The 15,668-nt window shown below is 43.0% G+C and overlaps 2 protein-coding genes across 5 annotated transcripts in view; one reads left to right on the top strand and one right to left on the bottom strand.

The window, feature by feature from the left end:
* Positions 1 to 7,070, bottom strand: part of BLZF1 (basic leucine zipper nuclear factor 1) — a 29,762-nt gene extending 22,692 nt beyond the window's left edge. The window contains exons 1-2 of one of the 3 annotated variants that reach the window (XM_007077010.3): positions 6,765 to 7,070; positions 5,434 to 5,508 (exon numbers count right to left, since the gene is read on the bottom strand). In XM_007077010.3, coding sequence (XP_007077072.1) covers positions 5,434 to 5,464 — 31 coding nt within the window. In that variant the 5' untranslated portion in view covers positions 5,465 to 5,508; positions 6,765 to 7,070. Of the gene's footprint in view, positions 1 to 5,433; positions 5,509 to 6,764 lie in introns of those variants that run through there. The other 2 variants (XM_042976668.1, XM_042976669.1) reach the window with 2 other exon arrangements.
* A 180-nt stretch (positions 7,071 to 7,250) lies between these two features.
* The window catches only part of NME7 (NME/NM23 family member 7), a 256,632-nt gene continuing 248,214 nt past the window's right edge, over positions 7,251 to 15,668 (top strand). The window contains exon 1 of one of the 2 annotated variants that reach the window (XM_007077009.3): positions 7,251 to 7,343. In XM_007077009.3, coding sequence (XP_007077071.2) covers positions 7,341 to 7,343 — 3 coding nt within the window. In that variant the 5' untranslated portion in view covers positions 7,251 to 7,340. The remainder of the gene's footprint in view (positions 7,344 to 15,668) is intronic. The other variant, XM_042976671.1, reaches the window with a different exon arrangement.

Raw genomic sequence — 15,668 nt, 5'->3', positions numbered from 1 at the left:
GTCCTGAGTTAACGTTAGTTACAGAGGAGGTGGAAAGGCATCTGGGGTATAATGTGTTCCATTTTACAAAACATTTTACATTAGGATAAAATATTTTGTCATTTCTATGTCGTACGTTAACTTGGGCCTTAGGACTAACTCTGCTCTCCAGAAGACCCACAAAGGAATACTCCAGAAGGAGAAATAAAGAGTTTGGGATCTCAGGTCAGGCTGGAGCACATGAGCCCCCAAGAGAACTTCCACTGAACTCTGCAAAAGTAAAGGCCTGCTCCCGTGTTCTTAACGTTTGCCCTTAGGATGTGCTAACTTTACCTAATGCAAATTGAATTTTGTCTCTAAGACATTCTGTCTTGGAAGAAGTTCTATAGAATCAGGAGTTAGCTGGGGGTTCACAAAACAACAAAAAGACAAAGCTAGGGCCGTACCATCCGGGTCCACTGAGGCGGAAGAAACAAGAAGCGGGTGTGACACGCTACTGTGCTTGAATAGGATTTTTAGGCAAGTCGTAACGTTTTTGAGTTGGAATTTTAGGTAATGGAGACTCAAGAACACAGCACAAAATAATTACTGCTAAATTTAAAGGGCAAACGAACATTAATGGGTATTCAGAAGAAGTCTCTTTTCAAACAAGATACATCACACATTCCAATCAAGAAGTTCTCTTCACCTGGTTCAGCCCCAATTTACTCTTAACTTTATTTAAACTGCTCTACTTATTTGGGGCACCCGGGTGGCTTGGTTGAGCGTCCGACTTCGGCTCCGGTCATGATCTCACAGTTTGTGAGTTCGAGCCCCGCGTCGGGCTCTGTGCTGACGGCTCGGGGCCTGGAGCCTGCTTCGGATTCTGGGTCTCCCCCTCTCTCTGCCCCTTCCCTGCTCATGCTCTGTGTCTCTCCTTCTCTCCCAATAATAAATAAACGTTAAAAAAAAATTTAAACTGCTCTACTTACTCAAGCATTTATGAGAGTGAGGGTTGTACAACAGAGGACATGGCAGCTGTAACAACTCTGTAAAAAACTATGCTTGTTGCTAATGTGCACAGGCATGGAGGCAAGTGGGAGTCCCGGCTTTCCATTTTCTCACCTGGTAACTTACCTTTCATAATTCTACCTTCCCTTAGGACACACATAGAAAGCTTTATTACATACATACAAGGCACAATCCAGGGCACATTCATGAGCAATTATCTTCTCTCAGGTGGGAAGACAATCGTCTGTGGTACGAGCTCCATAATTATGAGTAATGTTTAAGTGGACCCAAACAGCCATCCCTATTCTCCACGCTTCGAAGGGAACCAACAGAACCATTCTTCAATTATTCATCAACATCGTTCTTCCCAGTGATCAGTTATCAAAGAATGAAAACATATCTCTAGTTTATGGCTCATCCTTCCCGCCTTCCCCAAAGATTATTGAAATGTAGGCAAAGAACAAATAATATTCCACAATAGGAGTTGACAAACTTTTTCCATAAAGGGGCAGATGAGAAATATTTGAGGCTTATGGACCATGAGGCAAAATTGAGGATACTATACAGGTACTTATACAAAGAAGAAAAAAAAAACACATCCAAATTGCAAAGATGAAACTTTAATGAGAAATTAATTTTTCTTTTTTTCATAGTATATGTCTGATAATGAGAAGCACAGAAATATTTTTTATTTGGGATAACCCTTGGCCCAAGTGGGATTCAAAGTCAGTGTTCCCTGTCATCAAACTGATTTGTAAATATTCTCAGGAGGCTGAGGGCCATAACTTGCCAAAACTTGCTCTAGAATGCTGAGGCAAAAACGATTTTCTAGTCTATCATTACACATTTTTCCTTTTCCCATAAAACTCTAACTCCAAGAACACAAGATACTCTAAGTCTGTAGGATGGTGTGGTACAAAGAACACCAGACTCTGTGTCAAAATACCCGAAGCTCCCCCCGATCCCCCCACTGCCACATGTTGTGTGACTTCGGGCAGATCACTTACCCTTACTCTCCTCTCATCCCTCAGTGCTCTCAGAATAATGCAAACATCAGAGTGTTTTAACATGCTTTGTTTCTCTCACCGACAGGACTGTTGGGGGCTCCACAGGGCAGCCTAATCTTTGTACGGTCAGCTTAATGACACGGTGCTTGGCGTGGAAAAGACGCATAAAACTTACTGAAGTTCATCAGTGTTAACCCACCACTGAGATTTCATTTTAACATCCAATAACTAACTCATTTAAAAACCGCTTACTCTTTTCCCCCTCTACACCAAAGCGTTAATTCCGACACTCGGTTATAGTCTGACAAACGTTTCAGAGTAGATGCAGATTCAGCTATCAAACAGTTAAACAAATTAGGGATTGTCACTCAGTAATCTGAAATCAATATTCTTTTTAAATGTCACCAATTTCATTTAATGAGGTTTAGTTACTATTAAATTAAAATATCTGTGTTATGGATTAGTGGACTTAAGGGTTAGGTCCACATTTTATTGACATGGGATCATTCTCTTTGTCACAGGCTCCATGAATGAAGAGTTCCCTGGTTGTGTGGGCCACGCTGTCTACTGTATCTCTTCGCAGCTTCACAGCGTGCGAGGATGTTAAAGGCTCTGGGAGGTCCTGTAGCATAAACTCTCCTTTAATCCAGAACTTCCCAAATTTATCTGTCCGTAGGTTTCTTTTTCGTCTAATACCTGTTCCACAGAATGAGTGTTAGAGTATCGGATGGAATTCTAAGTATTTAGATGATTCAGATTCTCCTACCTGGTTTACTTTCCCTAAACGGTCTGGTTTTATTTAATACTCTTAGTTTTCATCTTGCTCTCAAGAAAGTTTTGGATTCAAATGCTGATTTTCGAATGGTTTCTCTTTATTGCCTGTTTCCCGTTCAAATGAAACCCTAGCAGCAGTCCCTCTCGTGATGACGATATCGCTCAAATGTCCACTGAGAGGAAGTTCGGACTCTCTAAACCAATGGTGCTTCTCTTGTGAGGCAGTTACAGGAAATGCAGGCCACCGACAAACGCCAACCATGACAAATGCACCTGCTTCTAGGCCATGCATACAAGTAACTTTTGTTCACTAACAACGGTTACCATTATATTAAGTAGGAATAGGACTAACAGCTGAATTATGTACCTTGTAAAATGAAGATCAGATGAAATAAGGCATGGGAAAGTGCTTTATAAGTCTAATGCTCAATACAAACAGGTAGCAACAAATAAAAAATAATTTACTTTCACAGAGGCCTTGCAATAACTAACTTTTAATCTCCAATGATAATACGATATTCAGGTTTCGCTTTTTGCCACGCACCATGCTAATGACTTTCACCGTAGTTACCATTTAATTGCCCTATTCCTCATTAATCCCCAGTGTATTACTTTCATTATATTCTCTGGTTTGCTTCTTCTAATGATTTCCAGTGACTCCGAAATGCTGTTCACACAGCTGAATAAATTCACTTAAATATGTATTGGTATGATCTTCTCTTCCTTGCTTCCTAAACATATTTGAATCCCTTTCAAAGAGTTTGCTGTTGGAGGTCTGTTTACTACAAAGCTGGCTTCTGGAAAATAATTTCCCATGGAGAGAAGGGGACAGGCCCCAATCTCCGGAACTCACTGTCCAAGAATAACCTCAATCAGGAGGCGTTCACTTTGGGACATGCATAAAGTGTTCTCAATGCCTGTCTGAAGATGGTCAGTAGGCTATCAGGGTCTGAAGCACAAAGGAACAGATCTAGGCTACAGACAGATTTGGAAGTTGTTCTTACGGATAATTACTAAAGCCTTGAGAGCAGAGGAGAAAGAGGGCTGAAACACGTTAATATTTAAAAGATAAACCAAAAGAAGAGAAGGATGAAAAAGAAAGAGAGCAAATATACTTAGAGCACTGGTGCCCAATAGAACTGTCTGCAGTGATGGAAACATTCTATATCTGCTCTTTCTAATGCAATTGCTACTAGCCATACATGGCTAATGAGCACTTGAAATGTGACTAGGGTGACTGAAGGACTGAATTTTTTTTTTTTTTTTTTTAAAAGCAGGCTTGATGCCCAGTGTGGAGCCCAATGTGGGGCTTGAACTCATGACCCTGGGATCAAGACCCGACCTGAGATCAAGAGTCGGATGCTTAACTGACTGAGCCACCCAGGCACCCCCTGAATTTTTAATTTTTAAAAATATCAACATAAACTCAAATAGCCGCGTGTGGCTATTGCGTTGGAACAGTGAAGGGCTACAGAGTAGGCTGAAAACAAGAATAATATCATGGAAATCAAGGAAAGAAAGTATTTCAAAAGGTGGGAATGATCAATAGTTCTAGAGAGGACAAGCAAACAGGACTAAAGCAGGACTAAAAAGTAACTACTGTAGTTAGCAAGCATTATGAGTTGATGTGGCCCCCCCCTCAAATATTCCTATGTTGAAGTCCATACCTCAAAATGTGATCTTATTTGGAAATAAGGTCATTACAGATGTAATTAGTTAGGATGAGGTCATACTGGAGTAGGGTGGGCCCCTAATCCAACACGGTTGATGTCCTTAGGAAGAATCTGGACACACAGGCACATTCACACAAGGAGAATGCCATGTCCACATAAAGCAAAGATCAGGGTGATGCATCTACAAGCTAAGGAATACCAAAACTACCAGCAAACCAGGAACTAGGAGACAGGCCTGGAACAGATCCTTCCCTGGAGCCTTCAGAGGGAACATGGCCCTGCCAGCACCTTGATATTAGACGTCCAGCCTCCAGAACTGTGAGACAATACACTTCTGCTATTTCCATTACCCGATTTGGTTTGTTATGGCAGCCCAAGCAATACAACCCAACACAAATGGTCTTTTACACTTCCTAGTTGCTCGTGTGTCTACCGAAGTCTTTAGAACATACACCTTCTTGTTTATTTAAGTCTTACTCTTGTAGTGGGTAGAACACATAGCTGCAAAACTTTGCTTTCACACTAAATGTTTAACAGTAGTTTAACAGCAGTAATGAATACTATCCAATGATGTGACTATTCAGTCATAGACCTGGGTACTGAAATGTAAACACTGCACTACAAAACAAGCACGGAGAAATCTGAAACACAAATGATTCCCAAGAGCTCTATGAGATTTAGTTGCTTGGCTCAAGCACGCCTCCGTCCTTGTGTCATAAATTACATGTTTTAAAAAACAATTAACATCCGGGGTGCCTGGGTGGCTCGGTCGGTTGAGTGTCTGACTTTGGCTCAGGTCATGATCTCACAGTTCGTGAGTTCGAGCCCCGCATCAGGCTCTGTGCTGACAGCTTAGAGCCTGGAGCCTGCTTCGGATTCTGGGTCTCCCTCTCTCTCTCTCTCTCTGCTCCTCCCCCACTCATGCGCTCTCTCTCTCATTCAAAAATAAATACAAACATTAAAAAAAAATTTTTTTTTAAACAATTAACATCAAAAAAAAGAATACTTACCTTTGGCTTCTAAACTTTCAAGAGTAGTCATTTTTTAACCAATGAAAAGGCACCTCAAACCTTCTATGGAAAAACCTAAAAATGTATAAATTGAAACAATTAAGACAATACCATACAAAGATGTTTACTAAGTTTATTAATTACCTTGTAATTTAGATATGACAATATTCTACTTGTTTCTGCATTTAGTACACATGCATTTCAAAACCTTCCCACAGGTGATATTGTTATAGTTAACGAAGGTCTCAAAAAATTACTGGTTTACTTTCAAATTTGTTTCACTGTTTCTGCCAAGTATACTCTATCAGGTGCCCTGGATTTTAGTTAAGAAACTGTGGTGAAGTTACTGTAGCGGCTTTTGTATCATTGATACGACGACAGTAATCTTACTAATTAAAAATTAAAAAAAATGTTTTTATTTGTTTTTGAGAGACAGAGAGAGAAAGAGAACGAGTAGGGGAGGGGCAGAGAGAGGGAGACACAGAATGTGAAGCAGGCTCCAGGCTCTTAGCTGTTAATACACACCCCAATGCCCGCTGGCACTCGTGACCCACAAGATCGTGACCTGAACCGAAGGCACACCTAACCGACTGAGCCACCCAAACGCCCCAACAGTAATTTTAAAGAAATTAATTACTTTCTCAGGGGACATTAGTGACACTAATTTGCTATTTATATCCCAAAGGAACGTCTGTTTAAACTATATAACAAAAATACTCAGAACTTAATTTGCACTTTCTTGGTCATAGAATTAAAATGGCATAGCATATGTTTTCAGAAACGTGTGCATGGCCTTTTCAGTAAAGACTAAGATTCAGTGGAAAACATTTGGAGGAAGGCGGTGCTGAGTAGAGTGACACGATCGAATATGATGAACTGTACGTTAGATGGCAACTGGTTTCACCATAAAAAGGATCACCCTGAGTACTCGATCTGACTTGGCACAGGGTCCTCCGCGACTACCTTCCTCAATAGTCACAACCCCCCCTTCTGTCGCTCTGAAAACAGGTCTCTAAAGACCCCTTCGCAAGAGCAAGGAGCCCAGCCACTGCGCTCGGAGGAAGCGCCACGGCTCGGCCGGCAAGTGCCAATTCAAGGGGGTGGGAGGGTGTGGAGTGGGTAACAGGTGGGAAAGAGACAAGCTGGTCAACCTCTGCCGTCCGAGGAGCCGAATCCGAAATTCCGTCCCTGTCTGAACAAGTTTTCCCGGAACAAAAGGCAACCTTTCCCCAAATCCAAAGCGTCTGAACACCAAACTCCAACCCAGACCTCTGTCCCTTTCAAACGTCCCCCCCGCCCCTCGGTTACACAAGCCCGTTTCTTGCACTTACCGCCAAGGGTCCTTCCTCTGCCGATCCCAGGGGCTTCACTTTACAGACCGTCGGGCTCCGCACACTCCTCTTCCGTTCCGAAGCTGATCCGCCCAGACCTTCCTGACATGCAGCGGCTGGCTCACTACTAATCACTTCCTGTTCTCAGGGTTTCGTTTCCGGAATAATTTTCCAAAAGAGAAAGGTAAATACACTCTGTGGTGTCTTAAAACGCGAGTGACGCAGCACATGAGGTCTAAGGCTTCTGTAAGTGAAAAACGGGTAGATGTCCACTTAGAAATAGATTATAGGATATGTGGAGCGACGGCTGTGTATCACTTAACTTCCGGGTCATCTGTCAACCAAACTTAAGGGATGACGCTGGCCCCAAGCGGCGCCATGAAAGGGCGGGGCTGTCGACGGGATGGGCGGAGTTCTAGTTCTCCCAGCCCCTGGGAACGAAGGGGCGGGGCGGTGGCGATTTCGCACGTCCGGTAGTAGGCGGGGCTCTGTTGCCGGAGTAACCGGGCGTCGGGGTTGAGGTGCTGTCTTCCTGTGGCAACGCTACCTATTCCCCTGTGCCGAGATCCTGAGGCTATGGTGAGTGGCAGGCGAGGCCGGAGGAACCGCTTCACGGTCTTGGTTACGTAGCGTCCCAGGTCCTGGGGCGGAGGGTCACTCAGAGGCGGCCCGGTTTCTTCCACCTTCGCCCCATGTTTCCCTCTTTCCAGGGGCTGTTTCTGCAGTTTCCTTTCTCTCCCTGTGTCTTGCAGCGCCTCGAATTCCGCTTCGGTACTGCTGAGCCTCTAGAGTAACGTAACAAAAGTGTAGGGGTAAACACGGAGTCTCATACCCTGAGGCGAGACATTATTTCGAACAAACGTTTTAAATGTTTGTAGTTTTCATCACTTCAAGTTCTCGGCTTCTCTTTAACGCGCCTCATTTAAGAGCATTGATTGTGTGTGATGGCTCAGCACTGACCCAGGTGTCCCTAGGTCTCGCAGTGTTTGCCCCCCAGAGGCGCAGAGCGCTGCTCCTTGCCCCCTCTAAGGGCCATTTAGTCAGAGCCGTATTTGCACAGCTGTCTTCTGGCCAGGGGATTATCCCCTAGGTAGGTGCTTTTTAAGAGGAATGCCCCTCAAGATCTCTTGGGAGAGCTTCTGGAAAATTCACTCGCTTGAGCCTCACCCCCAGAAATTCTGAATCAGTAGGAATGGGGCTGGGCATTTTTAAAAAGCCTAGAGCTAATTTTTATTGAGTCACTTGTTTGAGAACACCGGGGGTCGAGTTAATTCACTTAATTAGCAACTCTTAAAGAGTTAACGGACTGGGGGATAGAGAGAGAACGGACTGGGGGATAGAGAGATGACTGTTGTCAGAAGGGTATAGCTTAAGAATTTAGCAACAGAGCCCCTCCCACCACCTGTTCTTTCTCCCTTCCAACTCAGGGACCTTTTCTTGCCCCAGTCTGCCCCTGTGCTTTTCCAGCGGAGCCCTTTCCAAACTTTCACTTCCCCAACCCCTGTCCCTTCCCCTGCTTTTTCCTCCCTTCTAAGCAGATGCCAGAGACTGAAAGTCAGTTTCTTCAGCCTCGTGCCCCTAACCTACACATTGATATATATTTTACTCATCATTCGATTTTGCGTTTCTAGTGTAGGGAAAGTGGTGTTGAAGGGCAATGCATCCACCTTTCCTCTAGATCTCCTTCCCTCCCATCCGTTACAAGACCTTTTGCTTCTGCGTATCTTTTATCCCCCCACCCCACCCTGTGCTTTCAGCCTCTCTGCCTCCTTTTCCTGCTTCCCAGTGTTCTGGTCATACATCTTGAGAAAATGAAATAAAACAAAAAAAGCGTATCCCCCATGCTGGTTTATCCAGTTACTGCCCAATCCTCCCTTGCGCCTTTCTGTGACTGCATGGAAGCATAGCATTTTCACCTGCTTTAAATGCCCCCCTTTTCATCCTCAGTACTCTTGTCTGACTTCCTCTTGAATGGTTTCAATGAAGTTGCCCTTTTCCAAGTTTTTAATGGCCCTAAAATGCCAGATCCAATGATTTCTTCTCAAAGTTTATTTAGCTTTTCTGTGATAACTGAAGTTCACAAACATTCATTCCCCCCCTACCCCCCTCCGCCTTTTCCCCCACCGGCCTTGCCTGCTTTTTAAATGCCATTGTCCAGGACTCAGTCCTTAATTATTTTCAGTTCTTAGTCTATGCATTTTGCTGGGGTGATTTCATCCACGCATATGAGTTTTACTAATGCCTAAGCATTCACATCTAAACTTCAGTTTTCAGGAGCACCTGGTGGCTTAGTTAAGCATCCGACTTCGGCTCAGGTCATGATCTCACAGTCTATGGGTTCGGATCCCACGTAGGGGCTGACATTTCAGAGCCTGCTTCTGATTCTGTGTCTCCCTCTCTGTCTCTGCCCCTCCCCTGCTCATGCTCTGTTTCTCTCTGTCTTTCTCTCTCAATAAATAAATAAACATTAAAAAGAAGTTTTTAAACTTCAGTTTTCCTCTCATACCTGCTAGGGCCTAACCTAGTTGCTTCCCAGACACTCTCCCTGGTTACCACAAAGGCCTCTCAAATTTGCCATGACTAAAACTGAACTTGCTATCATTCTACCTGGGTTTCCTTATTCCTTCAAGTTAATTAATGAGATCACTCTAACTTATAGTATAGCTTTAATATTATATAACTCTAATATTATAGTTATTACATATTGCAATATACGTAACCTACACCAGAAACCAGAGTTAACCTCTCTTGCTTTCCTACGCTTCCCATATTCAGGTGGTCACTAGATCCTGTTTTACTTTGAGGTCTCCTCATTTCTTGCCTGGACTGTTGCAGTATATCTTTAATAGTGTGGTATGGCAGTTATTCGAGCCATTATTTTCTCAGTAACAAGAACGAATTTTCTAAGACCCAAATCTTTGAGGTCACCTCTTTAGTTTATTAAAAAAAATTTTTTTTTAAATGTTTATTTAGTTTTGAAAGGCACAGAGTGCGAGCAGGGAGGAGGCAGAGAGAGAGGGAGACACAGAACCTGAAGCAGGCTCCAGACTCTGAACTGTCAGCACCAGAGTGCTTGAACAGCAGAGCTTGAAGTCATGAACCGTGAGATCATGACCTGAGCTGAAGTCGGACGCTTAACCGACTGAGCCACCCAGGCAAGCCTGAAGTCACCTCTTTAAAACTGTAGGCTCTCAGGGGCGCCTGGGTGGCTCAGTCGGTTAAGCGTCCGACTTCAGCTCAGGTCACGATCTCGAGGTCCGGGAGTTCGAGCCCCGCGTCGGGCTCTGGGCTGACGGCTCAGAGCCTGGAGCCTGCTTCCGATTCTGTGTCTCCCTCTCTCTCTGCCCCTCCCCCGTTCATGCTCTGTCTCTCTCTGTCTCAAAAATAAATAAAACATTAAAAAAAATTAAAAAAAAAAAAACAAAAACAGAAAACTGTAGGCTCTCCAAACCCTACAGTATAAAATTCAGCGTTCCTGGAATGGCATGCAAGGCCCTCCATCATCTAGCATTTACCTGTCTAGCTGCTTTCATGCCTCTCCGTTGCCTAGACATTCCTTTCAAGTGCTTATCTTTCACTGAATGTTCTAAGCACCTTCAAGCTGGTGGTATGAGTGTTCCTTCTACTTTGCACACGCTGTACACGGGATACTCTTCTGCCCTTGTTTGCTGGCCAAATTCCCTTGGATTCTTTCAGACCCAGGTTAAGTGTCTCTCCTGTGATGGTTACTTCTCTGCTCACAGAGGTGACTTTTTGTTTCTTGTCACAACTTTACATAGTACACATCTCTCTTGTTGTACTTACCACATTCAGTTGAAATTGTGTATGAATTTGTCACTCTTACCAAACCGAACTGGGAGGGGGATCAATATTTTGTTCACTGCTATTGCTTAGACTGTATTAGGCGCTCAGATATTTGCTGAATGGAAAAAGAAGGAATGTGGTGAGTGTCCCGAGAGGTTACAAAGTACTTGGGGAATACTGGAGGATGGAGTCCTCACTTTTCAGAGTCAGAAAGGCCATCATTAAGCGAATGGAATAGCATTTCCATAGCTAGAATTGGATGGCATAGGGGGATGGAAAGTGACATTTGTGGAATACTGGGTTTTTTTGTGCTTGTCTTACCTTCTCTCATTTAGACTTCCCAACTACCCTAAGAGGGGTGACCTCCTCCCCCCACCGCCCCCGGTTGGAGTCGTGTGTTTCAAACTGGGTGGTCAGTGAAGGCCGCTGTGAAGAATTGACTTCCATCTTGAGACCTGAATGATGAAGTGCAGTGGTCTGGGGGAAGCGTACCAGGCAGCACTAAGAACAAGATCAAAGGCCCTGAGGCAGGAAAGCAGTTGGCATATTGCAGGAACTGATCTCGTGATTTAATGTAAAAATAGAATAGAAATTCGGTGGTGGGGAGTTGGGGGGGCAGCGGCAGTGGACAAAGTATGGCAGAGGGCAATGTGAAGTGCAGTTAGAGAGGTAGACAGAGGCCAGACCAAACGTATGTACTTCAGCATGGTTTCTCAGACGAGGTTCTAACCCATTACTCGGTCATGACATCAATTTGTCGTATGTGGCCAGCATTAAAAAAGATGACATAAAACAGACACTATATTCATTGTATGTAATAAGGATAACTTCCTTGAAACTTTTATTGTAAATTGTGTGTGTGTTGTATGTACTGGGTTATGATACAAATCATGTTCCTGGAGCGCCTGGGTGGCTCAGTCAGTTGAGCGTCCGATTTTAGCTCAGGTCACGATCTCATGGTTTGTGAGTTCGAGCCCCGCATCGGGCTCTGTGCTGACGGCTCAGAGCCTGGAGCCCGCTTCGGATTCTGTGTCTCCCTCTCTCTCTGCCCCTCCCCTGCTCCCGTTCGCTCGTGTGCGCTCTCTCTCAAAAAATAAACATTAAAAAAAACCCCAAAATCCATATTCCTTACTGTCGGTCATGACCCACAAAGTTCAAGATACAGTATACTTTGTACTAATATGTACTTTAAGAGGTAAAATAGTTAATCTCAAGGCACACAGATTTCTTATTCATCCTTTGACTTAGTGACAATCTTATTGTGTGAAGGGAGAAGTTCTGCATTTAATGAGAGCTTAAAATTGACTAGAGTAGAATTTTCAAGTTTCCTTTTGCATGCAGATCTGTCTCCTGTGTCATTCGCTGTCAATCCTTTATGAGAAAGAATAGGCCTTTAGAAAACTAGAGGGGCGCCTGGGTGGCTCAGTCGGTTAATCATCTGACTCGTGATTTCAGCTCAGGCCATGATCTCATGGTTTGTGGGTTCAAGCCCCACATCGGGCTCCACACGAACGGTGAGGAGTCTGCTTGGGATTGTCTCTCCCCCTCCCTCTCTGCCCTTCCCCCACTTGAGCATGCAGATGGGCTTGCCCTCTCTCTCTCTCAAATAAATGAAACTTAAAAAAAATAAACGAGAGAGAAATTGATGTTCTTTCTCTGTGTTCAGTCTCACCACTAACAGGTATGTTGCATCAAAGGCTGATGGTCTCTCTCCAAGCAGCTGAGGGTGGAATTTGTTTGCCCCGCTGGTTTGTCTTCCTGACCCCTACAATTACATGATCTGGTCAGTTTCTCCCTGCATCTAGTTGTAGCCTCCAGAACCATAATTAGGTTCTGCCTACAAATTCTAGAACCACCTCTGTCATGTGCAGCAGAGCAAATGTAGTTCAGTATGTCTCAATGCATGTTGGTTAAGATAAAGAATACGCTAGGGTCATCAATTTATTTCATTTTGCGCATGAAGAGAACACAGGACATAATTCCGAGACCCTTTTGAATAATAAAGAGATGTGAATGTTTTACGTCTTCTAAAATAGAACATTGATTTCAATGCTGTTATCCAGGATGAACTGCTAGTATAACATAAGGCTTTTAAAGATTGCCACCTGTGTTCCATGAGAATTAGGCTAAACACATGTCTCCAAGTTGGTTTCAAAGAGACTTGAAAGAGGGTTTCATGATTGCTAAATATGGACAAGATTTTATTCCATGAAATGTTTTTCAGCGTTCAGCTTTATGAAGTTTCTTCTAAATAGGTTTACTGTTTTCATCTTTGACATACGCTTCGTAACCATCCAGGATTCCTTTTTGTCACTTGAACTGCTAACTTGGAAGGACCATAATCGTAAAGTCCCAGGAAGGGTTTCATTTATCGGGACTGAATCAGAAAGTATGGCGCCTAAATTAGAAACCTGAAACTTACAAAAAAGAAAGAACCGATTTTTCCGACTAAAACATTTTTATTACAAATATAATTTGGAGTCTGTTTCTTCTTTAATAGGAACCAGTAGTATTTGCAAAAGTGAATAGCAATGGGGTTAATATAATGCCCTGATTTTCCTCACATGTAGCTCTTTTATCTTTTTCTGTCCTTTTTCTGCCTTTTAATTCTTTATCCTTTCTTTCCTTTTCTCCAAGCTTTAGTGGGATGTAATTGACATATAACATTGCGTAAGTTGGAAGTGTATAAGGTGTTGATTTGATACACATATTGCAAAATGATTACCACCTTAGCGTTAAGCTAATACCTGCATCACATCACATAATTACCATTGCTTTTTTTTTTTTTTTTTTTTTTTTTTTTTTTTGTGGTGAGAACATTTAAGATCTCCCCTCTTAGCAACTTTCAAGTGTATAATCTGGCATTGTTAACTATAATGACAGTGTTGTGCATTAGGTTCCCCAGAACCTCTTCTAACTGGAAGTTTTTACCCTTGGATCAACAGCTCCCCGTTTTCCTCACCCGCAGCGCCTGGTAACCTCCATTCTATGCACTGTTTCTTTGAGTTTGGTCTTTTTAGATTCCACGTATAAGTGAAATTATACAGTATTTGTCTTTCTCTGACCAACTTCATTTGGCTTCGTGACCTCAGAGTCCATCCCTGTTGTCACAAATGGCAGCATTTCCTTCTTTCTCGTGGCCCGATAATACTCCGTTGTGTATTTGTGCCACATTGCTGGGCCCTTAGATTGTTTTTATATCTTGGCTATTGTAAATCATGCTGCATTGAGCATGGGGAGGGTGCATATGTCTTTTGGAGTTAAAGTTTTCACTTTTTTCCATATATAATATACACAGACATAGAATTGCTCGATTATATGGCACTATTGTTTTAAAATTTTTGCGGAATTTTCATGCTCCTTTCCATAGTGGCTGCACCATTTTACGTTCCCATCAACAGTGTGTGAGGCTTCCCTTTTCTCCATAGCCTCTGCAGCACTTGCTATCTCTTGGGGGTTTTTTTTGTTGTTTTTTTATAGTAGCCATTCTGACAGGTGCGAGGTGATATTTAGGGGGGTTTTGATTTACTTTTCTGTGTTGATTATGATGCTGAGAACCTTTTCATGTACCTGTTATCCATTTGTATGTTTTCTTTGGAGAAAGTCTGTTCAGTTCTTCTACCCATCTTTTTTAATCCTATTGCTTATATATCTGTTATTCAGTTGTAGGTATGTATATATAATTTTGATATTAACCCCTCATTAGATACAGTTTGTAAATATTTTCTCCCATTTTGAAGATTGCCTTATCATTTTGTTTCTTGTTTCTTAAAATGCCCTTTTTAAAAAATGTTTCATTTTATTTTTGAGAGAGCGAGAAGGGGAGGGGCAGAGAGAGAGAGAGAGGGAGACACAGAACTCGAAGCAGGCTCCAGGCTCTGAGCTGTCAGCACAGAGCGCCACATGGGACTTGAGCTCATGAACTGCGAGATCATGACCTGAGCCGAAGTCGGACGTTCAACTGACTGAGCCACCAAGGGGCCCCTGTTATTATTTCTTACTGATTTTTGCTTTTTTGTATGTGCTTTTAGTGTCCTACCCGAAGAACTGTTGCTCAGACCAATATCTAGATTTTTCCCTGTTGCCTTTTAGGAATTTTACGGTTTCCAGTCTTGTGTTTAAGTCTTTAATCCATTCCAAGTTAATTTTTGTGAGCTGTGTAAGATAGAAATCCAATCTCCTTCTTCATCTGTTCTTTCCCATTCACCAATTATTCATCAGTTCAAACAGGTATTGAGTGCTTTTTGTGTGCCAGGCACTAACAATAAATACATTGATTAATAAGATAGTCCTTCCTCAGTGCCTATAGAGTGGAGCCCAAATATCCGAATTGGCATTCGAGACCTTCCCTGGCCCCAGCTTACCTTGCACACCCCATGGAACTTAGAAAAACAGGTATCAGAGAATAAATTTCAAGAGTAATTTGGGTCACAAAAGAAAAATTACAAGGTAAGGTCAAAATGTGTCCTAAACAAGAGTGGCCTGACCTAGCCAGGGTGGTCAGGGAAAGCCCCCTGGATGGTTCAACCTTAAAGATTTTTTTTTCTTAGTTGAGACATACAATGTATTAAATAAATGAATGAAGCCTGACACAGATGAGTAGGTCATCTCATATGGTGCTAAGCAATATGAGGAAAATTAAACGAAGTAATGTTGTAGTGCCAGGTTCCAAGAGCACGTAGCTTTAGGTGGGAAAATTAGAAAAGGTCCCTGTGAGGATGTGGCTTTTAAGCTGACATCTCAGAAGGAAGGAGCAGGCAGGGTGAAGATATAGGGGAAGCACCTTCCAAGCAGACAGCAGCCAAGTGCAGAGGCCCATTGGAGGCTTGGGAGGGGGCAGATGGGGGTGGGGTCTAGGGAAGGTGAGGACGATGGGAGGACTAGGGAGCCAAGGCAGGCAGCCACCAGGGAATACTGACGCTTCGGAAGCTTGGGAAGGATTTTGGATTTCACTCTAAATGTACTGGGATAATGCCTCACCTACATTTTCCCTATTCTATCAAAAGAGTGTATTTTCCTTGGAGCTGCCTTATTAAAACTTTAATCATGTTAGTTTGGTCTTTCAGCAACAATTTCCATCCTATCCGCAACATTTATGAT

The sequence above is a fragment of the Panthera tigris genome, chromosome F3, assembly GCF_018350195.1.
Source record: "Panthera tigris isolate Pti1 chromosome F3, P.tigris_Pti1_mat1.1, whole genome shotgun sequence".
Taxonomy (NCBI): domain Eukaryota; kingdom Metazoa; phylum Chordata; class Mammalia; order Carnivora; family Felidae; genus Panthera; species Panthera tigris.
This window is presented reverse-complemented; position numbering and strand designations above follow the sequence as displayed.